Source organism: Gobius niger (assembly GCF_951799975.1).
Source record: "Gobius niger genome assembly, chromosome: 18".
NCBI lineage: Eukaryota > Metazoa > Chordata > Actinopteri > Gobiiformes > Gobiidae > Gobius > Gobius niger.
This window is the reverse complement of record NC_136869.1, coordinates 11,620,703-11,646,144: the sequence shown is the minus strand read 5'-3', so window position 1 is coordinate 11,646,144 and position 25,442 is coordinate 11,620,703. Positions and strand designations below refer to the sequence as shown.

The following is a 25,442-nucleotide window of genomic DNA, read 5'->3' as shown; positions in this document are numbered from 1 at the left end:
GCTAGAGTATCCAGAGTTTATGCACCTGATTCTGTGAGAGAATGGCTTACCTCGGCTGACCCTGGAGCGGAGAGAAAGGAAAAGTCATTTATGGCGATGATTCACTCCTCCTCCGCCAAAAACTAGATCAAACTGGGGACTTCCCTTTCGTCTTTCTCTCCATCGCTTTTCATCTGTTGACGCTTGACTGAGATTCATGCCCCGCTTCTCCATTCTGCGCCCTGTCAGAAAGATTTAAATAATAAAGTGTGGGGATGGGCTCAGAATAAGTTCAACGCCACCGGGGGAAAATGATGCTGGAAAGTAATTTGGAGCAAAACGGACATTGTATACGCCCCATGTCCGCGCAGATACCAGACAGTTTTATTAGGTGGGCTGATGCATAGATTCCAATGCTGGATTTCGTGGATTGAAACAGTATTGCAGAACTTTTCCTGAAATTCAAACCAGAAAAAAGTTTTTGCCTTATCCATGTCATGTTGATCAACAATATTTTGTACATTATTGTTTTGTTGCTGTAGGTTTGAACACACAAGTCACATCACGCTCTGCAGTTTTGTCATCTAGATTATTCAGCCCATGGAGAGTAAAACACAGTGTTGGGGATACTTTTACATTGTATTTAGTTACATACGGAATACTAAATATTTGACTTGAAATGTATTTTGTAGCGTATTCCATTACTTTGTCCCATCAGAGTACTGTATTCTGAATACTTAGAATACTTCATGTTGCTTTGCATTATACTTACTAGGGCTGGGGCAAAATATCTGATAGGACTTGGATCGCAATGCTTTATACTCGCAATGGATCACAATACTTTCAATACTTAGTGTTTGGCTTTTTTAATCATACACTCCTTTGTTTTCCAGTAACAGTTACACAGCACTTGCACTTTTCAATCTGGACACTTCAGTAAATGTCAAATGCCATTTGGTTTATAAACTATGGACACATGACTGTTTTCTTTTTACTTATTTTAAGGCAAACATATCACTTGTTATTACTTACTGTAACGCAATATGTATCAGGTTGGCCCCTGAGTATCGTGATATGTATCGGATTATGACGAAAGTGGATCGTTCCAGCCCTAATACTTACTGTATGTCAGGGCGACAGTGGCACAGTTGGTAAAGCGGGTCGTCTCATGATTGGCTGGTCTGTTCAAATCCCAGTTCCTGAAGATGCACACTGCCCATTGTGTCCTTGGGCAAGACACTTCAGCCACCTTGCCTCCAGTGTCCGCGCACATTGGTGTATGAATGGGTGACTGGTTCCTTGCTGTAAGGCGCTTTGGGCCTAATGAAGGTAGAAAGAGACCATTTAGACGGCGTAAAAGTACAAATCTGTTGGCCATGTCTCCTGTTGTAGACTTAGTTTCCACTAATTAGACATTCAAAAACTCTTGGCACATGCATGTACATGGGCATTGTTTGTATTAACTGTATTTATTTCATTTTAGGAGAAAAAGGTCACTGTTACACCGTTACACCATTACACCGCTACACCTTCTGAACCGAGTGCATTTTCTCCAGTTCGGCTTTACCCAAACCCAAAAGCGTCTCGGATGCAGAGCAACAGTGTAATGTGAAAGATTAGACCTACACAAATGATTGTAACTTTTTGTCACATTTTTGTTGCTTTTTTGTCATGTTTTTGCCACATTTTTGTCACTTTGTTATTGTGTTTTCATCCTTGTTCCGCCTTTTTTTAAGCTTTTAGATTTGGGTTAAGCCAAACTGGAGGAAAGGTGCTCGGTTCAGGCGAGGGGTAAGAGGTTAACAATGTTAAACACGAAAATGCTAAAATGTATTGAGATGTATCCTTTGATTTAAGGATGGTAATTGTATTATAATCTCAAATTAAAGAGTATTCAGATTAAATTTTATTCAGCCATTTAAACCTTTAACAGATAAAGAGAGGAAATATTCATTCAGTCTGAAACTGAATAGGCAGGTGTATCATGTATTCTAAATACATGTATTCTGTTACTCCCCAACACTGCGTACACAACATTAACCATAGCTTCATGAATCACCTGCCAGGAATATGTTGAACTTCGTTTGAGCTAAAAGTGTATTATATTCTCTGTTTCAAGATGTCCTTCTGCCTATACGCTGCTGTCTCCTGTGCAACACTCTACCTTCCATTGACTTAAACTTCTCATTTCTCTGGTCCCACCTTCTCCATACATTCATCTCAGTGTCTAAACTTTCCAAAGCGACAGCTGTGGGTTTAGCGGCTGCTGCAGCGTGAACAGCCTGATCTCCTCCACGGATACATCAGTCTATGAAAACACCACGGGCCCTGCACAGTTCATCTCACACTGCTCACATTAGCAGCGCTCATAACTTAATCATTCAGTCAGTTCCACCCAGAGATCCTCGTCCCAGGATGTTTGCTCTTCTGATAAAGCGCTTGAGCCGATGCGGGCGAGAAGGAAATACGAGTGAGACTGGCACTGTGGAGCTCCAACGAAAACATTTTCACTTGTTATGTTCAAATGTCTGAAAGAAGTTGCTCAGCACTTCCAGCTAAATTAGATTACCACGTACAGGTGGAGGAGGAATCCAAGATCTCTGCTCCAGCAAAAGTAATGCGAGAGTACAACCTTTACTTATTACATGAATACCACACGTACCTTTATCATAACTACAAATAATACTTCAAAGCTATTTTGATAAGTAAGAATAATCATGAATTGTTCAAGGTTTGAGAAATTAGTTCAAGTCTTTGGTGGTTTGATTCAGTGAATGGAGTGAAGTGTTTTATCAATTGATGAATTGAATAACCCAATATATGTTTAAAATGTACCCTTCCCTTCACCTTAAAGGGACAGGCCACCATTTTTCCAGACCAGACAGGTACGCATCAACTCCATATACCAGTATGTAAAAACGGTGGCCTGTTCCTTTAACCTCTTAACCCTCAACTGAACCAAGCACATTTTCTCTAGTTTGGCTTTACCCAAATCTAACAGCTTCTTGAAAAAAAATCTCAAAATAGCAACAGAAATGAGACGAAAACGCAACATAAAAGCCACAAAAGAGCAACAGAAACGCAACAAAGGAAAAGTGACGAAAAACGATGAAAAAGTGACAAAACTGTGCGATGAAAATGCAACAAAAAAGTTAGAAAAGAGCAACAGAAAAGTGACAAAACGTGATGAAAAGGTGGCAAGAATGTGACAATGAAAATATGTGACGACAACGCGAGGACAATTATCCGCTTAGGTGAGTTTTGTGGGTCTTACTTTTCAAATGAGTAAAGCTGAACTGGAGAAAATGCGCTCGGTTAAAGGTCAAGGGTTAAGAGGTTAATGTAGCTTCTCAGGCTGTTACTCTGTGATGACAACAGTCAGGCTGTTTCGATCTTGGACCGGGTTGGGCCTTTCTTTGTGGAATTTGCATGTTCTCCCTGTGTTTGGGTAACTTTCCTCCAGATGCTCCATTTCTCCTACCACTAAAACTATGTACATTAGGTTCTTTACAGTACTGTATGTGTAAGCCTCACAGACTGCTCATAAACACCTCCAGCTTCTGTCTGCTTCCCCTGCACTTGCATCTCCCTGCTTTAGATATACTAAACCCTGCCTTTTCACTCCAAACCAGACCCTGCCACTACTTCCTAACAAAGATTAAAAACATAATATGAACAGATAATGATTTTGAGGCGCGTAATGATTATAGATGGCCGGGGAAAAGAGCAAAGCAATCATCCGAGACACAGTAGATCAGGCAGATAAAGCTCCTCTAACTTTCTGTGTCAGTCTGTGTTGGCCGTATTGGCAGCATCGGAGCGTCTGGCAGCTTTCCAATAGCAGAAATGCTCTTTTTCTCTCACACCTGACAACTCCTCACTCACTCCAACAGTGCACTGGAAGCCAAGATATCAACATAGAACTTTTTTCCCTCCTTTTTGCAAGACTATTGTTTAAACACTGCACACTTTTTTTTTGGAAACATATGTGAAAGGTTTGCGGTCAAGCCTGCATATAACACATTGCACTGTTAGTCCATGTGTTTTGATATGAAACTGCAATGGCAAATACAGATGTGCTAAGAGCTAACTGCTTCATTTATGCTAGCAAGAACAAGCTAATATATCTGCTTGTGGGCGTTTGAAAATGGGTGTATCCATGACGTACTAAAGCATCCAGTAAAACAATGTGGAAGAAAGAAGTCACAAATGATGTTTGCAGAAAAAGGCAAAAAAGACTCAGCTGTACCAAGAGAGAGGGGGGTGCTGCTTGTTTACACGCCGCCATGATGCTACTTGTCTACATGAGCGTATTGGTACCACCTGAGTGCGTTTTCTCCAGTTCGGCTTCACCAAATTGCTTATAGGCCATTTGAAAGCATTTGAAAGACCTACAAAACTGATGGATTATATATGAATGGATCTTTTTCGTTGCGTTTTTGCTGTGCTGTCGTCCCCTTTATTCACGTTCTTTTTCATATCATCTTTATTGTTTTTTTTTATTTGTTTTTTTACTTTTATTGTTGAGTTTTTGTCACTTTTTTGCTGCACCTTCATCACTTTTTTTGTCGCTTTTTTGTTACATTTTTGTTGCTTCATGTTGCTCTTTTGTCAGTGTCTTTTGTAAATTTTTCATGGCTTCTCTGTCACTTGTCATTGATCCTTTTTTGTTGGGTTTTCATCCTCGGTTTCTTCTCGAAGCTTTAGCCAAACTGGAGGAAATGTGCTCGGTTCAGGTGGTAAAGGTAAAGGGACTAGATGCAAGTTGGTCATTTTTACACTCACTACTGCCACCTCAGGTCTTACGCGTAACTGCAGCTTCTATATTAAGCTCGTGCATGACGGCACTTCGGACCGAATTAACAACTTTTTGAGTGACAGTGCAGGATTTTAGAGGCAGTTGTGGTGAACATGTGCGCTCTAAATGTATTTTCTGTACTTTCTGTGTGCATTTGAAAAGCCCCGCAAGGAACGGACATTGCAAATTAGCCTTGGCTATAAAGGCTGTAGTGTGTTACGTGCTTATTATTCACACATGTCCCTATTAAATAAATGAAAAAAAAATAGGTCTGGGCTCATAGTCCCTTTAAGAGGTTAAACGACGCTGTATTGGTAACTGTAATTAGTTGTTTTCAAGGTTTTGGCAAGACTCTTAATGTTTTTTGGAAATGTGTTCAATTAGTTGGTGGCCTAGTGCAGTCAATGGATTTTAGTGTCTTATCACTTGAGAAAGAAATGCTGGGAACAAATAAGATTAGACCATAACATCTAGTTTCAAACATATTAGAAACTTAAAACCTAAGAAATCAGTAGAGCAGTGAATGTTTCAGAGTCAACTCTATGCCAAAGATTCAATTCAGATTCCCTGTTCCTTTTGCAGTTCATGCATGTTCCTGCTCACATCATGACAACTACAATAGCACCACCTGCTGTTTGGAACCTGAATGGATATAATGAATGAGGACACTGAATGATGTTGTGTAATTAGTATTGCTGATTAATTGGACTCAAGACAAGGGCTGAAATCTGAAAGACTGTAAGCAGAAGACAAAAGTTTGAACTCTCATTTGAACAAACAGCGGATGACCTCTTTGTCTTTCGCTGTCACCGGGAAAAAGTGGCTGGAAAAGCAACTGCTCCACGTCCCACTGGCTATTACCCATGAGCACCTGGGGCAGGACACCAATCACTTCTGCCCCACAAAGACTCACTGTCCGACACGGGGAGGGGGACACGGGGGAGGGGCTCTGGTGGAGCGTCCCGAGGGGGGGTCACTGACAAACAGGCTGCTTTTCTGTTTGGCCCGGAGTCATCCTGTTGGGACACAGTCAGCGGAGATATGTCACTGCGGGGATGTGGTGAGGCGGCAGGCGAAAGAGAAAACGCAATGTGATCTCTGTGTAATGCAAAGGACGGCAAATGTTTTACACAAACTTGTCAGCAAAGTCCTCTGAGTGACTTGGAAGGACTGACCACAAAAGTTGGTCTGGTTGTTTCGCCTTTGCAGCTCATGTATTAGTTTGCTTTTCTCTGGCTAGAGGTCATGGGAGTCTCGATTCAGGCAACGGGCCTTAGTATGAAGTACAAAATGAGCTGTGATGTGGCTTCAATAACACGTACAAGTACTTACTCTTACTTTAAAACCCTTGAATCAAACTTGTAGAACAGGGATTTCCAAAATTTTTGATACTATGAGATACTTTCATGCATCAAAAATGGCAGAGAGCATTTATGCCTTGAAGAAAATTGACCTCCCAAGTACTATATGTATACAATATTTGAGCACCGGGCGTAGATCAAGATCAATTCAGGATCAACCCAGGTCTATAATACATCTATATTGGACAAAATCATGGATATGAACCAAGAAAAACAACACATAACTTTATCATGATTAAAGTATGAAATGATCATTAACCCCCTTAACACAGGCTCTTAACCTGGGACATTCTGCTAAAGTTTCACCATATCTGTTCAGTTCATAAAATCCACATCCAATTTCCACATTCATCACTGTCCAGTCTATCCGAAGCACCAGAGGCACCACCAGAGGGGACAGCACAATCCCTTTGAGGAGATCTGCATTCAGTCGGACTGTTTTCTCCTTCACTGCCTCCCATCACTGGAACACAGTACCTCCATCAATAAGAGAGGCTCCATCTTATCAAAAAATGGCTGATTGAGTCGCAAATCTGTGAACACTGAAACTAGTATTTGAGTGTGTATATTCGTTATGTGGTTGTCTTAACTGCCATGTCTTTGTATTGTATGTCACTGTAGTATGAGATCTGGCAGGGGGACTACCAGTGAAAAGTAGCCTTTTGGCTAATTCGGGTACATTTACGTCCTAATGTTCATTAATGTACATTGTCCCACTTAGAAATAAATAAATAAATTTTTAACAAAAGTAAACCCCCACCTTCACCGAGCACATTTTCTCCAGTTCGGCATTACCCAAGTCTAAAAGCTTCTTGAAAAAAGTGACAAAATACCTGCAAAAACAAGACGTAAATGACGTAAACCAGCAAAAAGATATTTTAAAGAAGGATTTAAAAAAAAGGCAAAAAAGTAACAAAAACGTGACAAAATGAGACAAAAAAATATGATGACAACGCGAGGAAAAAAATCTTAGATCAGTTCTTCAGATTAAAGCTTAAAAGCTTAAAATTGCTTCTGCTGGTCCACTGAAAGATCAAATTTAACTTTCTTTTTTTTTTTTTTCACCTAAAAAATTCCATAGTGCAGCTTTAAAACTAGTCCCAATCATTTGCATCATTTGTATGTTGTTGTTGTATACATTTTACCAAATACATTCATAGCATATCATATCCAAACCGGAATGAGGGTGTTTTTCAGGGCAGGCATCCATCTTCAATTCTGTATCAAATCAGAATAAGTTATTTTGGCCTTTTAGTGCTTTATATGTTGTTTAAAGATTAAAGCTTAAAAGCTTAAAATTGCAGATGATCCTACACTACCTCAAGAAACCCAAGTACCACCACGGTTTGAAAATCCCAAGACTAGAGCGATATCCCACAGCATTTCATAAAAATAAAAAAAACCTTACACTTCTGAATAGCATGAAATTGCAATAATAATAGATATTCTTCCACAGCATATAATTTCAGTTGCTTTTGCTTGCTTTGAAAAGTCTGGCCCTTTTTCAAAAACAGTGTTTAGCCGCACCGACGACACAGGCAAAACAATAAGTCTCTTCTCAGAATCCACATCCCATTCACACAAACATAATGGCACTTGATGCCACTTGCTCTTATTGTGGTGGCAGCCATTTTTCCTTTCTCTTTGCTGTCATTTTCAGGCACCTGTGAAGAAAACAACAATGTATTTAAACTGATTCTGCTGCGACTAAGGAGAGGGTTCGGGCTCTGTACCGTATAGGATTGAACATCGGGGCAGGCTGTGGAAAGATCTGTGTCTTTTTTTACCGCGTTTGAGGTAAACATTATTATAAAACAAGAAATAATGTCTGGGTTCATTGGATGTATAGGCGACAAAGATTTGAGAAAAGAATGATATAACTTTACAGGACAAACTTTTTCAAATCAGCATCCTCGGTGAGCATAAGCATTCCTTCACTTATAAATAAAATGTGTGAGTTGGACAAAAACAAGACAAACTAAACCAAACAACAACAGAAAAACTATTCATCGAAGACAGTGTGCAGCTGTGTCTCCGATAAAGTAATCTTCTGTAATTGATCAAGATGAAATTAAGCGGCCTAAAGGCTAAGTAGCAGCGAGCCGGCAGATTATACAACAAGATTAATGTAAGCACATTAAAATGACATTAAAACAACAAGAGGTCGTCTGAGTGTGAACACAACTGCAAAAGTGTTCAACTGTTTTGTTGAAAATGCATCTACTTGCAAAGTGCTTTTAAAGCCAGGGTGGGACATTTTTTGTTCTCGTGGTGGACTCGGTACATTTATATTGCTTACATCAGCTTGTATTGTAAATGCAATTTGGGGATGGAGGTTGGGTGGTGCGCTCTCTGCTGATAGATAATGCGAATTATATTGAGAGTTAAACTTACTGCTCTTTGCCGACTCGTCAAGCAGAACAAAATGCCCGAAACATGCGTTGAATTATTTTACATGAACAATTAGGGATGTGCAGGAAGGATTGTCAGAGCCAGGAATCCGTTTCAATAATTCACAACTATCGGAAATCAGGAAACCCAGCCAGATTTGGAAGCAATTCGGGTCAAGTATAGACTTTTTGTGAGCCAATGGCTAATCGATGGTTAACATGGCGCCTTTACTTTCCATCATGGCCTCTATAACTCTCCAGAATCAATTATTTTGTAGGTTTTCTGGTGACAGGGTCAGCCAGCAGTGAACACCTTCCAGAAACTCTAAAAACAATTGATCCTGGAGCATCATAGAGGCCACTGGGATGGATAGTAAAAGCGTTTTGTAAACCACTCTTCTGCTGGTCCACTGAAACATCAAATTTAACTTTCTTTTTTTTTTCACCTAAAAAAATCCATAGTGCAGCTTTAAAACTAGTCCCAGTCATTTGCATCATTTGTATTTTGTTGTTGTATACATTTTACCAAATACATTCATAGCATATCATATCCAAACCGGAATGAGGGTGTTTTTCAGGGCAGGCATCCATTAAATCCATATTAAATCAGAATAAGTTATGTTGGCCTTTTAGTGCTTTATATGTTGTTTAAATGAAGCTTTTTCACTTTTCTGTAGTACCTTAATTAACCACTTGATGCTGTAAAGAAGAAACACATCAGGCAGTGGTTCCCAAAGTGGAGTCCAGGGACACTGCAGGGGGACTTCAAAGTGTGTCTACAATTGAAGTACATACAGTGTTTTTTTTTTAAAGTTTTTTTCAAATATATGTTAAATTGGACTGCTTTAAGTTAGTATGTAGCTCCAAGTCTTTTACATGTGTTCTTTTTGCCTGTGAAACATTGCAATTATTTTTTTCTAATGTGATTAATAAAGTAATAGTGATAATAGTATCTGACGTAGGGATTGACACTGCAACCACAACCACCTGAGCAATGCATCACTTTCTAAACAAGTTTGTTCTACAGTGTCCGATGTTTCCCCGTGGTCCACTCCGCCATAAGCCTCTATAGGTGAGTGAAGGGCTTATGTCCCATAGGCTGCCTGTGGTGGGGGCAGGTCCCAGGACAGTCTTAGTCTTAACCTGGCTAAAAGCAGTAAGCCCACTCCATTATAAGAACTGCACGCTTTGAAAGGGGTGGGGACAGAACTCATAGAGAGGGGAAGAAAGCAGTGGACGGAAAGTAAATGATAAGTTTTAGTTAGGCCTTATTCCTGGTCCACCAATGACGGCCAAGGTAAGATCGTGTTTTTTCCCATGTTGCTTTGAGCATTTCATTATTTTAAGTGCTACAAAGTATTCCCCATATGTTGTTGGGCTTTTCATGGCAATGCAGCATCAATAATAAGCCCATAACAGTGCTTTACTTTTTGTAGAACAATAAGAATTTTTATACTTGAGACTGTGTTTTTATGAAATGTGTTTCAAATTTCTGACTGAGCAGCTGAAGTAAATGTCATCCAAATAGTGACGTACATGTATAATGAAGATCCCATTTCTTATTATATTAAACTGTTATCCTCAATATGGAGTATAAGACTACTACACACAATAAAACAAGTTGTAATATTTGATAACTGTATGGAATATTACGATAACAATATAGGTGGCACTTTAGATTATCCATGTAAGAACAGGTAATTACATATTAAAGTGCAACATGTAGGTGTACGTGCACATCTCACTGTAGATTACAGCCTGAGCTCATGTGTAGTTACACATTAGATACAGTTTATTTGTACATTAGTTATGTAGAATTCCCCCCCCCCCCCCCAATTTATGAGACTAGCAACTACACTTTGTACATCTTTGCTACCCTTTGTACACCTTTGTTACACTTTGTACACCTTTGTTACACTTTGTACACCTTTGTTGCACCTAGTACACCTTTGTTACACCTAGTACACTTTTGTTACACCTAGTACGCCTTTGTTACATCTAGTACACCTTTGTTACACTTTGTACACCTTTGTTGCACCTAGTACACCTTTGTTACACCTAGTACACTTTTGTTACACTTTGTACGCCTTTGTAGCACCTAGTACACCTTTGTTACACCTAGTACACCTTTGTTACACCTAGTACACTTTTGTTACACCTAGTACGCCTTTGTTACACCTAGTACACCTTTGTTACACCTAGTACACTTTTGTTACACCTAGTACACCTTTGTTACACTTTGTGCGCCTTTGTTACACTTTATACACCTTTGTTACACTTTGTACACCTTTGTTAACTTTATACACCTTTGTTACACTTTATACACCTTTGTTACACTTTTTACACATTTCTTACACTTTATACACCTTTGTTACCATTTGTGCGCCTTTGTTAACTTTATACACCTTTGTTACTCTTTATACACCTTTGTTACACTTTATACACCTTTGTTACACTTTGTGCGCCTTTGTTAACTTTATACACATTTCTTACACTTTGTGCGGCTTTGTTAACTTTATACACATTTCTTACACTTTATACATCTTTGTTACACTTTGTGCGCCTTTGTTAACTCTATACACCTTTGTTACACTTTGTGCGCCTTTGTTAACTTTATACACCTTTGTTACACTTTATACACCTTTGTTACACTTTATACACCTTTGTTACACTTTGTGCGCCTTTGTTAACTTTATACACATTTCTTACACTTTATACATCTTTGTTACACTTTGTATGCCTTTGCTACCTCTAGTACACCTTTGTTACACTTAGTACACCTTTGTTACACTAGTACACCTTTGTTACACTAGTACACCTTTGTTACACTAGTACACCTTTGTTACACTAGTACACCTTAGTTGCATATAGTACACCTTTTTTACACTTTGTACCCCTTTGTTACACCTAGTACACCTTTGTTACACCTAGTACACCTTTGTTACACTAGTACACCTTTTGTTACACTAGTACACCTTTGTTGCATATAGTACACCTTTTTTACACTTTGTACCCCTTTGTTACACCTAGTACACCTTTGTTACACCTAGTACACCTTTGTTACACCTAGTACACCTTTGTTACATATAGTACACCTTTGTTACACTTTGTACCCCTTTGTTACACCTAGTACACCTTTGTTACATATAGTACACCTTTGTTACACTTTGTACCCCTTTGTTACACCTAGTACACCTTTGTTACATATAGTACACCTTTGTTACACTTTGTACCCCTTTGTTACACCTAGTACACCTTTGTTACATATAGTACACCTTTGTTAGACTTTGTACCCCTTTGTTACACCTAGTACACCTTTGTTTAGTACACCTTTATTAAACCTTGCACTTTAATGTGTAATTAGGTGACCTGTACTTACATGTGTATTTACTTTCTTGTTCCCAGTACCTACACATGGCTGTAATCTAAAGTGTTACCCAAGTATTATTAAACCATTTCATTACAGTAGGTCTATGTTACAAAAAATCAGGACCAACATGAGGCTAAATTAGAAATAAATTTGAAAGATCGTGACAAACATCTTGCAATTATTGAACAATTAGGACGTCATGATAGGGTATAATGTGGCTCCTTGCAATATGTTGCAATAATTTGGCAATTCAGGTGTCAGAAGGAACGAAAAACGAAGAATAATGAACTTTGTGCCAAATTGAAACCTCTCTAGTTCGAAATAAACATATTTATAGTCTTGCCACTTAGTCCAGCAGAGTGTGCACAAGCGCTGCAGCGTAAATAAAGAATATACAGTTCCTTTAATGCCATACCCCCATTATGGCACGATTCATCAAAAGCGTTTCTCTCACATGGCGCAGCTCCTCTGACCATGGCGCTCTGTGTTGATTTGTTGTGCAGGACGAGAAGCCGAATGCAGCCAAGAAAGAGGACAAACCGGCGGCGGGTAAGTGCCCATTCATCCCCCGTGCGTCGGAAACCGCTGTGAGGCCTTTGTGGGGGAGGCAGCGAGACCCGCAATTCCACACAATCACGGCCCCCGATGCGGTCGTTTGCCTCTTGAACAATGTCGGCAGGTGGCTGAACGGGGCCCGGTCTCTGCAAAGCCTATATTCTCCAAACAAAAGAGCATCAAAGGCTGTAATCAGCTTTGTGCCGCGCAGAAATATCGATACGCAAAGACAAAAGGCAAACCGGGAGGCGACGCAAATGAACACGCGGTGCACAAAGTTTGGCTCGGTTATCAGCTTCAGTGCCAGTTCTGTGAAGTTTTGCGATGTTCAAACACAGCCAAGAGGCACCGTTCCCTTGTTTTGGAGTTGCAGATTTGTTTTGTCCTCCTTCCATACACGTTTGTGAGATAAGACCTATGCAATTATAAAGCCTTGTAAACTTGGAGACTACAGTTGTTGTTAGCATTAGGACTCCACTTTGATTCCTGAAAGTTGAGAAATGTGATTAGAAACTCTGTGAAGAAAGGGATGCAAAGGAGAGTTAGAATGAATGTTTGGAAAAGTTGTGTTTGGACCAGAGTTGGCAGTTTAAACTTTACTCACTTCCTCTTCTATTGTCTGTAAAAAAAAGAATCAGATACAGGGCCTTAATGAATGAGCTTTATTTTTATGCTGTGGAGACACTGTTTGGGACCTTGCATGATGTGATATATACTAATATAAATTGGATTAAGGCAGATCGGATACCAAAAAGATGTCCTTTTCACCTAATGGATCAGTTATCATGTTAATTTCCTGCTAACATAAAGTGACAGAGATGTGGCGTTCATGACTGAAGGGCTCTTTAAGGTTCAAACCGGAATAATCTTAATTGTGAAAAGAGCAGGACTTATTTCTGTCCGTCAATTTTACCCAGAAGTACCTTGAACAAATTTAAGAAGCAGATCAACAACAGAGAGCAGGCAACACAAGTGAAAGTTTGAAGCCTCTTTTCCTTAATTGTGGCACAAGAATTTATTCACAGAAGTGTTTCAAAGAGGAAAACATCCATCCTATTGTAATTCTAGAGGATTTAAATAAAAAATTGTGCCTCTTACCGATAAGATTGGAGATATTACGAGTTATCTGGTGAGATTGACAACAAAAATCAGTCATTTGAACGGCTCTTTGAAATGAACGGATCCCAGCGAAGAGCCATAAATCCCATCACTATAAACCGGTGCGCAGCAAATGTCGTGCCCTAACCAGTGTTTCACTCACACCATCAGCAGAGAAGCTTTTATCGGTTCATCTGTACCCATGTCTGGCTTACTGATAATAATAATAATGCATTGGTTTTATATAGCGCTTTTCTGGACACTCAAAGACGCTTTACATTGCACTATTCATTCACTCCATACTCGGTGGTGGTAAGCTACTATTGTAGCCACAGCTGCCCTGGGGTAGACTGACAGAGGCGAGGCAACCAGTGTGCGCCATCAGCCCCTCCGACCACCACCAACCCCTCACTCACTCACGCATTACATTCGCTAGGCTTTCTGGTGTTCCCAAACGGTCTCCCATCCAAGTACCGACCAGGCCCTTCCCTGCTTAGCTTCCAAGGTCTGACGGGATTGGGCATAGCATAGGCGGTATGGCCACCATGACTGATGTCGTGTCCTTGAGCAAGACACTTCACTTAACTCACCTCCAGTACATGAACACTTGTGTATGACTCTGCATGTAAATGTTATAAATGGTTTGCAATTGTAAAGGCCTTCATGTAATCAGTGTGTTCATTTATGTATTTCAGGGGCTGCCCCGGCCGGAGCCAACCCTGGAGATGCACCAGAGGCGTAAGTCTATACAAGTTTCTAATAAGGTTTATAAGGATGTCCTTTCACTTTGTGGTCAGACCATCACCTCTTAAAAATATTGACCTTTCAAATACCACCAGCCCTAAACTAAGATCAAATCAGGACTAAACCATGTCAAAAGTAGATCAGAGTTAGACTAAATTATGTCTAAACTGTGTGCAAACTATGTAAAACCACTCACTACTAAAGCATGCATGGCCCACTGATATAGACATTTAGAGACCTATGTTATCCATCACAATTAGGAGGAGCAGTTTCTCGATCCCTTACAGTATCACTTTGCTTCAGGAGGTTATCCGACCAAAAGACAGCCCTGCCAAGTCAGTGACACCTCAAACTAAACGAATCGGCCAAAGAGTAATTAATGAGATTGGCCCGATGTCCGACAGCAGACAGGGAGCGTCCAGTCATGCCAGATCTTGATCCCGCCCCGTACAACACACGTATTATTAAGAGAGAGACAACCGCAAAGTGGATTAAGGGATTTTCAGATTTAAGTCATAAGAAGCTCAGGACGCTCTCCCAACGCAGTAACATAGTGTACTAATACAACAGGTGAAGTGATAAGAGCTATTGTCATGAAATATATAACTTTGCGGGGATCGAGGGGGGTCATTTAATTAAATTATGCCTATATTCATCAGGGGAGCTCGGACCTGGGATTTGTTTTCACTGTCAACAACGAAATAATAGAAAAGGTTAATTCATACAAATACCTGGGTTCCATAATTGACCATAAACTCACATTCAAACTCAATGCTGAACACATATTTTCAAAATGTCAACAACGCCTCTTTTTTCTCCGTAAACTCCGCAAACTCCAAGTCCACCCGTCCATTCTCGCCTGTTTCTATAAATGTTTCATTGAATCCATCCTCACATTCAACATCACTGTCTGGTTTGGTTCACTCACTCTCACCCACCGCAACATGCTCAATAAAATCATCAAAATCAGCAATAAGATCATTGGTCAGGAGCAGGACTCACTCAGCAGCATCTATGACTCCAGAGTTCTGAGGAAAGGAACCCAGATCTCCACAGACTCCTCACACACTCTACACTCTCACTACGCCCTGTTGCCGTCAGGGCGCAGGTTCAGGTCCCTCCCTCTGGGGACAAAGAGGGCGACCTCCACTTTCCTCCCGACCTCCATCCGCCTGCTGAATAAATGACTGTGTGGACCTTGGTCTATCGAAGGCCTACTATTCTGTTTTTTTAATGTATTTATTATTGCTGTATGTTGTTGAATGTCTGTGGATGTATTGTTTTTATCGGGCCCGTACTGGCACTTCTCCTGCAAATGAAGTTCCTAACGGATAAATAAAGTGAATTTGAATTTTAGTGTTGTGAAGTGGTGGTTTGGATTGTTGCCAAGTTAAAGGCCATAAAGGCAGGACCTGGTTGGACATGGGCCATTGACAATAATAGATCACTATAGTGTTTAAATGGCAACATAAACAAAGCACCGCTGTTGTACAGGTTAGCATGGATTTCACTAAGACTTGGCTGTAGAATATTAACCTATACTATTTTCAAATCTTAACTCTCTTATCTTAATTAATGGCCATAGTGCCTTTGCTCTGCCCGATCCCGTCAGACCTTGGAAGCTAAGCAGGGAAGGGCCTATACGGTACTTGGATGGGAGACCGTTGGTAACACCAGGAGGTCTGGGTGAATGGAGTGAGTGAGTGAGTGGTTGGTGGTGGTCGGAGGGGCCGATGGCACAGACTGGTTGCCTCGCCCCAGGGCAGCTGTGACTAGCAGCTTGCCACCACCAAGTATGGAGTGAATGAATCATGCAATGTAAAGCGTCTTTGAGTGTCTTTGGTTTGCCTCTTCATAAATGGGAGTATTTGTTTTTAAAGATGTTGATCTTCAAAAAAAAGTGGCCCCAGGAGCGGGGTAAGAACTAGGTCTTGGGGTAAATTGAACCACCGGATTTAAAGGTGAATTTCACACTAGTTATAAGATCTTATTATTTACATTTTAATGTTTACTTTGCAATGTAATGCAAAAAAATGCATATTTTATTTTTCACATGCATCATCTGCAGATTATAGAAGTCTGTCTCTAATTTTAATTTGCTCGTCTCCACCTTAAATTTTCTGTAGTTTGGGACTGATTGTTTCTTATGGAACAGAGGCTCATTTATGCCCCTGGGTCAAATTACCCCATTTTTTCTTCTTTGAAAACACCAAGATACTTAAGAAAAAATCAGCCTAAACAATTAATCTGTTGGGCAACAAACATCAGAATAAAATGGACCGATTTTGTTGTTTTGTTTTTTTTGTTTTTTTGTTTTCATTTTTGTGATCAGGAAAAAGAAAACACTTTGAGTAGAGAAAAACTGTCTTTTTTTTCATAAAAAAGTGGGGTTATTTAACAGACTCTTTTGTGTGGCAAGTTTAAATCATGTGAATATCAAAACTATAATCTTACCTAAAAATGTTTTACCCACTGGCTCGACTTGCCCCACTGCATCCCCCCCTGCATTAACAAAAAACGCGTGTCGGGATGTAGTTTAATGACAGGATTTAACGCTGACAGTAGACACAATGTGAGACAAAACGTGTCCACCAGGGGGCAGTAGAGAGTCGCACATTTCCCCAAAGTTGTCTGTGCTCCAGCGTTTCTACTTCTGTGGCACGAGTCCCACGAGTCTGAAGACATTCTTTTGATGACGACCTTTTGTTTTTTTGGGGCCTCCTCTGTGAATTAGTTTGGTGTGGTGTGTTGTTATTAAACGACTTTGCTAAATGAATCATATTGTTTTTTGTAGACAACCCCCGCCTCCCACTCCTCCGCCCATCGTCATTAACAGATACTCGGATGACCAGCTCCGGGCCGTGGCCAAACGCATGAGAGAGAGACTGGAGATCTACAAGGACAAAGCCACAGATCCGTACGCCTCATCTCCAGAGATCACTCCACCTGTCAGTGAGTGCAGAAAGTGGACAGTTATATTGACTTAATGTTCACTTAATGTTGGTTTTACCTATCAGAATAATCATATGTCTTATTGAATTAAGGGTATAGCCCATTCTTTAGAAATATCAGGATTGGATTGTCATTTTACGCACAGTTTCTGAGGACTCACAGTGAGAAGAAGATGTTTACTTTTCCTTGAGTGTTTATGTGGGTCACTATTTCTTTTCACTCCTTGTTGTCAACGTTCAAATATAGTAAAGTGTTTATCAGAATGGCTCAGCTGCATATATACAAAACTGCCCTCATCTTCGTCCCTCCAGCTCCCATACTGGGCAAAGCGGAGTATGCCCGGGTGATCGAGGAGAGGACACGCCAGGCAGAGGAGGACCGCCTCAAAAAGGAGGAGGCGGACAAGAAGAAGAAGGAGGAGGCGGACAAGAAGAAACAGGAGGCCGAGCAGAAGAAGAAGGAAGATGAGGAGAAGAGGAAAGCCGAGGAGGCAGAGAAGGAAGTGCCAAAAGTTCCGCTGAAGACCCGTGTCCAGGAGGCTTTCTGGGCCTCGGTGGATGTGGTGCTGAAGCCGATGGAGGACCAGATGGACTCAGTGCTGGGGGTGACCATAGACCCCTTCACAGGTGAAACAAATCATATGCGTTTTGAGTTACAGTAAATGTTGGATCTCTAAAAATATAAAATGCATTTTTAAGTGGCAAAACATACACATGTTTATATAGAGTAAATCAGAGGCCATTGGCACAGATTGGCAGCTGCATTTCCATCATTCAGCGTAAGGGAAGCTGGTGGGTATTGTATGTATTTGATTCTTTTCTTCTTTGATTCTTATGTATTTGATTCTTTTCAACCTGTTAGCCCCCACCTGAACCGAGCAAATTTTCTCCAGTTTGGCCTTACCCAAATCTAAAACCTTCTCAGTGGCAAAAGCGAGGAAAGCAACAAAAGAGCCACAAAAACAAGATGAAAAAGTAATGAAAAAGCAAAAACAAAGAGCCACAAAAGGGTGTCAAAAAAGCGACAAAGAAGCAACAAAATCCCAACAGAAATGTGCCTGAAAAGTAACAATAACATGACAAAAAAGTGACAAAAAGCAATAAAATAAAGTGATTAAGAAAGCAAGAGAAAATGACAAAAACATGACAAAAAAAATATGAAAACTACAAAAAGAGAGAGACAGAGACATCGCAACAAAAAAGTCATGATCAGTTTGTAGGTCTTAGCTTTGAATTGAGGCGTTTCAAGGGCATATAGGCATATATGTAACCTTTTAGATTTAGGTAAAGCTGAACTGGAGAAAAACTCTGTTAAAGTGGGGTCAGGAGGTTAATTCTTTTGTCCAGGCAAAGTAGCTAGTAGGGCTGGGATAAAACATCGGATCTGAACGCAATACTTTGCGCCGTAATACATTAACATTTACATTTTGTGTTAATGCACTTTTCAATCAATAAATATCAAATGGCATCTGGTAAATAAACTTTGGACACATGACTTTTTACACATTTTAAGATAAATATATTACTTATCATAATTACTCGCTGTATCGTCATATGTATCAAATCGGCCCATGTGTGTCGTGATATATATCAGATCGTGCCAGCCCTAGTAGCTATCGGTTGAAAACATGTTAAACAAGTAATGAAGCATCAATGCTTTGGACAAAAACAATGAATAAAAGCAAATGCCTGATCATTCTTTAAGTATTTGCCATAAAACTGCCTCTTCTCTCTCTGCCTTTGACTTACATCAGTATTAGTCACGTGTTAATGCTTTGGATACTTGCAGATCGCCGCTACATCGCCTGGCTAAGTTTAGTCACCATATCGTTCAACTACAACCTGTGGTTCCTGACGGCGCGGCTCTGCTTCCCCTACCACACCGAGGAGTCCATCATGTACTGGTTCGCCGGTGACCTCCTGGCTGACCTCATCTACCTCACAGACAGCGTCCTCTTTCAGTCGCGCAAACAGTTCGTCAAAGCAGGGGACATCATAGTGAGTTCAATGCAAGTCATATAAAGGGAAACAAATGGAGAAAAAAAAGAGTGTGACTTAATGCATTTGTTTATTTTAGAAAGACAGAGTGATGACCAAGAAGCACTACAGAGTGTCAGAGAGATTCAAGGTACGGTACTTTCACATCATAAATTCCCTCACTGATCCCATATGAGCTGTCCCTTTTTGAGCTACATAATCAATTTTCAATAAAAGTCAAAACTTAAGCCCATGTACGGCCACAGTACTATGGTTTGAGAACGATTAGACTGTACTGTATTATCGTCTGGGCTTCACCATTCATTGAATGAATGATACATTAGTTTCTATCCTTTATAAATGACTAAATATCTGGGTCTTTTGTACTGTCCAACCTGCAGACCCTGAAGTTTACCTCTACAAATACATGTTCTAACTATGCATGTGGTTGCTCTATTAGTTTAGCAGTTGATATTTCTGTCTTCTCTGAAATTATAACGTTTTTGGACACATACTGTATGTGCAATTGACTATATCTTGAATTTAACTAATATAAATTACTGATATAATCTCAATCTCACTATCATACATAGGCAACCATAAACGTAACTAACCTAATATAATGTTTGTCTTTGCAGACGGACATGCTGTCCCTCATACCCTTTGACCTGCTGTACTACATATTTGGCTTCAAATCCATATTCAGATTCAATCGTCTCCTGAAGGTAAGCTCTCTGCAAGTCCACAGCTAAAGCTTTTATTTGTTCTCATGATTACAAACTTCTGAAATCAAACTCTCCATCTTCAAGGCAGAGTCGTTCTTCGAGTTCAGTGATCGTTTGGAAAGCATCATGGCTAAAGCTTACATCTGGAGGTTGGTTTGAATGATGAATTTAACAACTAATTTTCTTTCTTTTCAAATGTAACTAACGCCTTTCTTCTGTGTCAGAGTCATCCGGACCATTGGATATCTCCTCTTCATGCTCCACCTCAACGCCTGCATCTACTACGTGGCTTCAGACTATCAGGGCATCGGGCTGACCAAGTGGGTCTACTCTGGAAAGGGCAGCGCGTAAGTAACCTATATATTGAACAACATTCATCATGTATCTTAAACTGAACACAGCTTTGATATGAGAGTTAGTGAGTTGTAAATGTGTGAGCTCAGTCTAAGGTGAACCATTGCCTGTGTGCTGCTGCAGTTACCTCAGCTGCTTCTTCTATGCGGAGAAGTCCCTGCTGATGATCGCTGAGTTGCCCGTTCCCGACTGCATGTTCGGACAGATCTTTCAGATGACTAACTACCTTTTCGGGGCTTTCTTTATGTCCGTCACTCTTGGACAGGTAGTTTCATTGTTGTGTTGTGCTTTGTTTTGGCTTTTGTGTGCATATGTGAGTGCGCTTTTCGCAAGACGCTTTGAAAGGGATTGGAGACTGTTCTCGGGTCAAACCTGGACATAATGTATTCCATGAGGCACTTGTCAATCGCCATTTTAAATCACTCTATCTCAGTGCTCCTCAACTGGTGGGTCAAAAGAGGGTTGCTGGACAGTTTGCAGTGGATTGTGGGTCTTAACTGCTGGTATGGTGTTGAAAGTCAGATGTTGTTGCTTTGCTTTCACTGGGGCGACAGTGGTGCAGTTGGTAGAGCGGGTCGTCTCATGACCGGAGGGTCGAGGGTTCGAATCCTGGCTCATGCAGGTGCACACTGTCATTGTGTCCTTGGGCAAGACACTTCACCCACCTTGCCTCCAGTGTCTGCGTTCACTGTTGTATGAATGTGAGTGGTTCCTTGCTGTAAAGCACGAGTGCCTTAGGTAGGTGGAAAAGCGCTATAAGTTTAAGTTGAGACCATTTAACAGTTACTACAGGATTACTACATGAGATTTAGCCTCTTAACCAAGGGCATTTTCTCCAGTTCAGCTTTACCCAAATTTAAAAGGTTAAAGACTATAGACCAGAGAGACACCACATCTGAAAGCTAAGACCTACAAAACTCATCTAAACAGATCTTTTTCCTTGCATTGTTTAAATGTTTTGACTTTTTTCAAAGCTTTTTTCTGTTATTTTTTGTCACTTTTTCATCACTTTTTTGTCACTTGTTTGTCACATTTTTGTCATTTATTTGTCATTTTTTTTGTCATTTTTTTGTCTTTTTTTGTCTTTTTTTGTCATTTTTTTGTCATTTTTTTGTCATTTTTTTGTCATTTTTTGTCATTTTTTTGTCATTTTTTTGTAATTTTTTTGTCACAAATTATGTCAAATTGTGTCACTTTTTCATCACATTTTTGTCACATGTTTGTCAATTTTTTTCACTTTTTCATCACATTTTTTGTATCACATTTTTGTCACATTTTCCTTATATTTTTGTTGTTTGTTTTCATGCTTTTCCATTTAGAACAGGAGAAAATGTGCTTGGTTCAGGTGGGGGTTAAGAGGTTAAATACATAAGAAGATCCTCCTCTAAATGCCTTATTTCATAGCCTACTGCAAAATTAGCATCGCTGGTGTCTGTCTAAACATTAGAAGCATGTTTGATATTGGAGGCAAGTTATTTTGTTTTGCGTTGACAGATTTGTGTGCTCTATGTAGCAACATAATGTCCAAAATAAAAGTTTTTTACTATAAAAATGTTTCCCAAACCTTCCCAAGTCGAATACCTCGGCTCTGACGCACACGCCTCTCCGCAGGTATCTCCGTTGTTACTACTACGCAGTCCGCAGTCTCATCAACATCGGGGGTCTACCCGAGCCCCACACCGTCTTTGAGATAGCCTTTCAGATGACGAACTTTTTCACTGGAGTCTTTGTGTTCTCCAGTTTGCTCGGACAGGTAACAGAGAGGAGCGAGTCGACCTGTAGGAGGAACTAGTTGTCCCCATATCATCCTTATAGTCTCCAGTTTAGCCCTAGCATAGTGTAGGCTGACATACAGTAGTAAATAATAGGCTATCCCATGTTTTTGTCATTTCTTTAGCTTTCTGCAGCTGTCAAAAGCACATCACATGACCCTTTAAAGGCCTCCTATTATGTAAATTCAACTGTTTGTAAATTAAAAGAAGCTGTAATGCTTGTTTGTTTAAGATTTTTTTTTTAATCGTTTATAACCTTATGAACCGACTTCCTCATTGGATTTCTGTGTGTTTCATGATCAAATGTATGAGCAATGTTTTGACGCTGTCACTTAAATATACTATGCCTTATTTTCCAGACTATTATTTGCTCTGGAGTATAAGTCGCACATGGAGGCATAACTGTACCATTGACAAGGCTCTCCCAGCAGCACGTGAAATTCTATATTTTGATATATAAGTCGCACCCTCAGCCAAACTATGATAAAAATATGCGACTTATAGTCCGTAAAATACGGTAACCAATATCTTGATGGCACTTTATGTTACTTTCCAGCCCAGCATTGACATGGTAATAGGATGAAAGTAAAAGTACATTGACGGACCATGTAATTACTGTAACACACTTTGGGCCCGATCTTGTGTTTCAAAATGCAGACTGTAGCGCAACATTTGTAAATATGCACTCCAGATTATAATTCGGCATGAACATAGAGCGCTAACACTTGCTCATACTGTATATAATCATAGTATTTAAAGACTATTTTCTAATCTATCTTGTTGTGGCCTGTCTCAGATGAGGGACGTCATTTGCGCCGCCACCGCGGGACAAACGTACTTCAGATCCTCCATGGACAACACGGTGGCCTACATGGTCACCAACCGCATCCCAGCGCTCGTGCAGAACAGAGTCCGCACCTGGTACACCTACACTTGGGACGCACAAGGCATGCTGGGTAAGAGCACGTCGTTTGTGGGCTGATTTTGCTGTACGTGTGTTCTGTCGAATGCAGTATTTAAGTCTTTGTTGTTCGGACGCTTCCAGACGAGTCCGAGCTGCTGGACAAGATGCCTCTGGTGATGAAGACGGCCATCGCTGTGGACATCAACCTGGAAACCTTCAAGAAGATCGATCTCTTCAAGGTCATTTGATACAGTGTAATAAACTCAAAGTTCATGTCACAGGTTTTCATGTTTATCTAATGATGCCAGTAGGTTTACACCAGTGGAAACATGATGGGGAAATGTTGAGAATAAATAACGTAAAATGCTTATGGAAGTGACACTGGAAGAGGGGGAGTTAGTCCAACGATAGAATCTGAGACTTGCCTCTTTGTGTGTCATATCCTGTGTCCATGATCAATAAGGATGTGAAATAATAAACACCATAAAATGTCAAACCATAGAAAACTAGTTCATTTTTGGTGTAAATTCTCCCCCAGTCATTTTCGCCAACAGAAGTGACTTTGACACTGTGTTCTCTGGCCTTTCCTTCAGGGCTGTGATCAGCAGATGTTGGTCGACATGTTGCTGAGGCTGAAGTCCATCATTTATCTGCCAGGAGACTTTGTGGTCAAAAAAGTGAGCTCGGTTACTGAGTAAGAAATTTACAGACGGCGGGTTTGCAGTGTCTTGGTTTGACGATACTGCATACTGTTCCCAGGGCGACATTGGTAAAGAGATGTACATCATTAAAGGTGGAGCGGTGCAGGTGGTGGGAGGACCTGACAACAGCATCGTGTTTGTGACTCTGAAGGCCGGCTGTGTGTTCGGAGAAATCAGGTAAGAGAGAGATGAAGCAAGTCCTGGGAAAGCCTGTGTAAGCCTCACTTTTAACACTTTCGTACAACTTTTTTCACAGTCTGCTGCAGTCGTCCAAAGACGGAGGGAACAGAAGAACAGCTAACGTCAAAGCGTACGGCTTCGCTAACCTCTTTGTGCTGGAGAAGAAGGACCTGTTTGACATTCTGGTCCATTACCCAGAGTCTCAGAAAGTGCTGGCCAGGAAGGGAAGGTGGGTTTCTCTATTAAACACAGGTGGAATAAAGTACAAGTACTGCTACAGCTACAGAAAGTCCTTCATATAACATTTCATTAAAAGTGATCCGGGCTGTAGTACAGGCGGAGAGGCCATGGTTTAAATCTAGCCTTTTTATTTGTTGTGTCCCTGGTCAAAACATTTAATGCACATTGCCATCTCTTGTCTGGTTAAAGACGGGCATCACGAGACATGACCTGAATACCTGTAAACCTCTAAATAATTTCAGAGGGAATTGAAACATCACAGCTCGCACTTCACAGTTGTCGTGAACCTGAGTCAGTTATTTATAATGAGAATATAAACAAAACAAAAAAAAGCCTAGACTTATGTTTAACTTGAATAAATGGAAGCATTACCAGCTATATATACTAGGCTTTTAACCTATTAACCCCCACCTGAACCGAGCACATTTTCTCCAGTTTGGCTTTACCCGAATCTAAAAGCTTCTTGAAAACTGTGTCAAAATAGAGAAAGAAGGATGAAAGCACAACAAAGGAAAAATAATATATTATAGTAAAAATAGTAAAAAGCTTGACAAAAAAAAAAAGTGGCAAAACATGAAGAAAAAAAAAGAAAAAAAATGATGGAAAAAGTGGCAAAAAATAAGAAGAAAAGCAACAAAAAAAGGACAAAAAGCAATGGAAAAAGTGGCAAAAAATTAGAAATAAAAACAACAACAACAAAAAAACAAAAAAAAAGAGATGGACAAAGTGGCAAAACATGACAAAAAAGTGACAACAATATGGCAACAACATAAGGAAAAAGATCCAATTAGATCAGTTGTGTTGGTCTTAGCTTTCAAATGGCCTATAGCTCTCCAGTCAAGAAAGTTTTATATTTGGGTAAAGCCGAACTGGAGACAATGTGCTCGGTTAAGGCGGTTAAGAGGATAAACAGGCGTTATCATCATGAAAACCATCCATAGAATAACGGGATACGCTGATGAAAATCTGCAAAGCAATTCCACCATAGATACTGTAACTTCATATGAGCTGACTGGTTCTGCTTGTTTGGTTTAAAACAGAAAACTGATGAAGTCCAAGGGTCCGGCTGCAGCTAAAGCCGAGGAGGATAAGAAGAAAGGCCTGGCTCTGTTCGGACCTAAACCGCCCACGCCCAAAATGCTGCGCGCCTTTGGAGGAACAATCAACAAAAAGTTCATTGAAAAACTCAAGGTAAGCGTCTCTTCAGCGTTGCCTTAAACATTCTTTTTTTTTTTTAACAGCTAATTGTCCGTTTCTTCTCTCCAGGCAAGCGCAGCAAGTGGCAATTGAGATATATTCATTAAAACTGCACGTGTGCTCCATTCTGGGAGTGTTTTATTATT

At 40.3% G+C, this 25,442-nt stretch overlaps 1 protein-coding gene across 1 annotated transcript in view; it reads left to right on the top strand.

Moving 5' to 3' along the window:
• LOC306977897 (cyclic nucleotide-gated channel beta-3-like) overlaps nt 1-25,442 on the top strand; it is a gene marked incomplete at its 5' end in the record, with an annotated part of 50,588 nt that extends 25,146 nt beyond the window's left edge. Inside the window, 16 exons of the mRNA XM_079576336.1 lie at nt 14,247-14,289; nt 17,090-17,247; nt 17,559-17,873; nt 19,036-19,244; nt 19,324-19,374; nt 19,862-19,948; nt 20,033-20,097; nt 20,173-20,295; nt 20,426-20,567; nt 22,871-23,030; nt 23,120-23,217; nt 23,572-23,655; nt 23,738-23,856; nt 23,936-24,088; nt 25,140-25,290; nt 25,366-25,442. Coding sequence (XP_079432462.1) covers nt 14,247-14,289; nt 17,090-17,247; nt 17,559-17,873; nt 19,036-19,244; nt 19,324-19,374; nt 19,862-19,948; nt 20,033-20,097; nt 20,173-20,295; nt 20,426-20,567; nt 22,871-23,030; nt 23,120-23,217; nt 23,572-23,655; nt 23,738-23,856; nt 23,936-24,088; nt 25,140-25,290; nt 25,366-25,389 — 1,982 coding nt within the window. The 3' untranslated portion in view covers nt 25,390-25,442. The remainder of the gene's footprint in view (nt 1-14,246; nt 14,290-17,089; nt 17,248-17,558; nt 17,874-19,035; nt 19,245-19,323; nt 19,375-19,861; nt 19,949-20,032; nt 20,098-20,172; nt 20,296-20,425; nt 20,568-22,870; nt 23,031-23,119; nt 23,218-23,571; nt 23,656-23,737; nt 23,857-23,935; nt 24,089-25,139; nt 25,291-25,365) is intronic.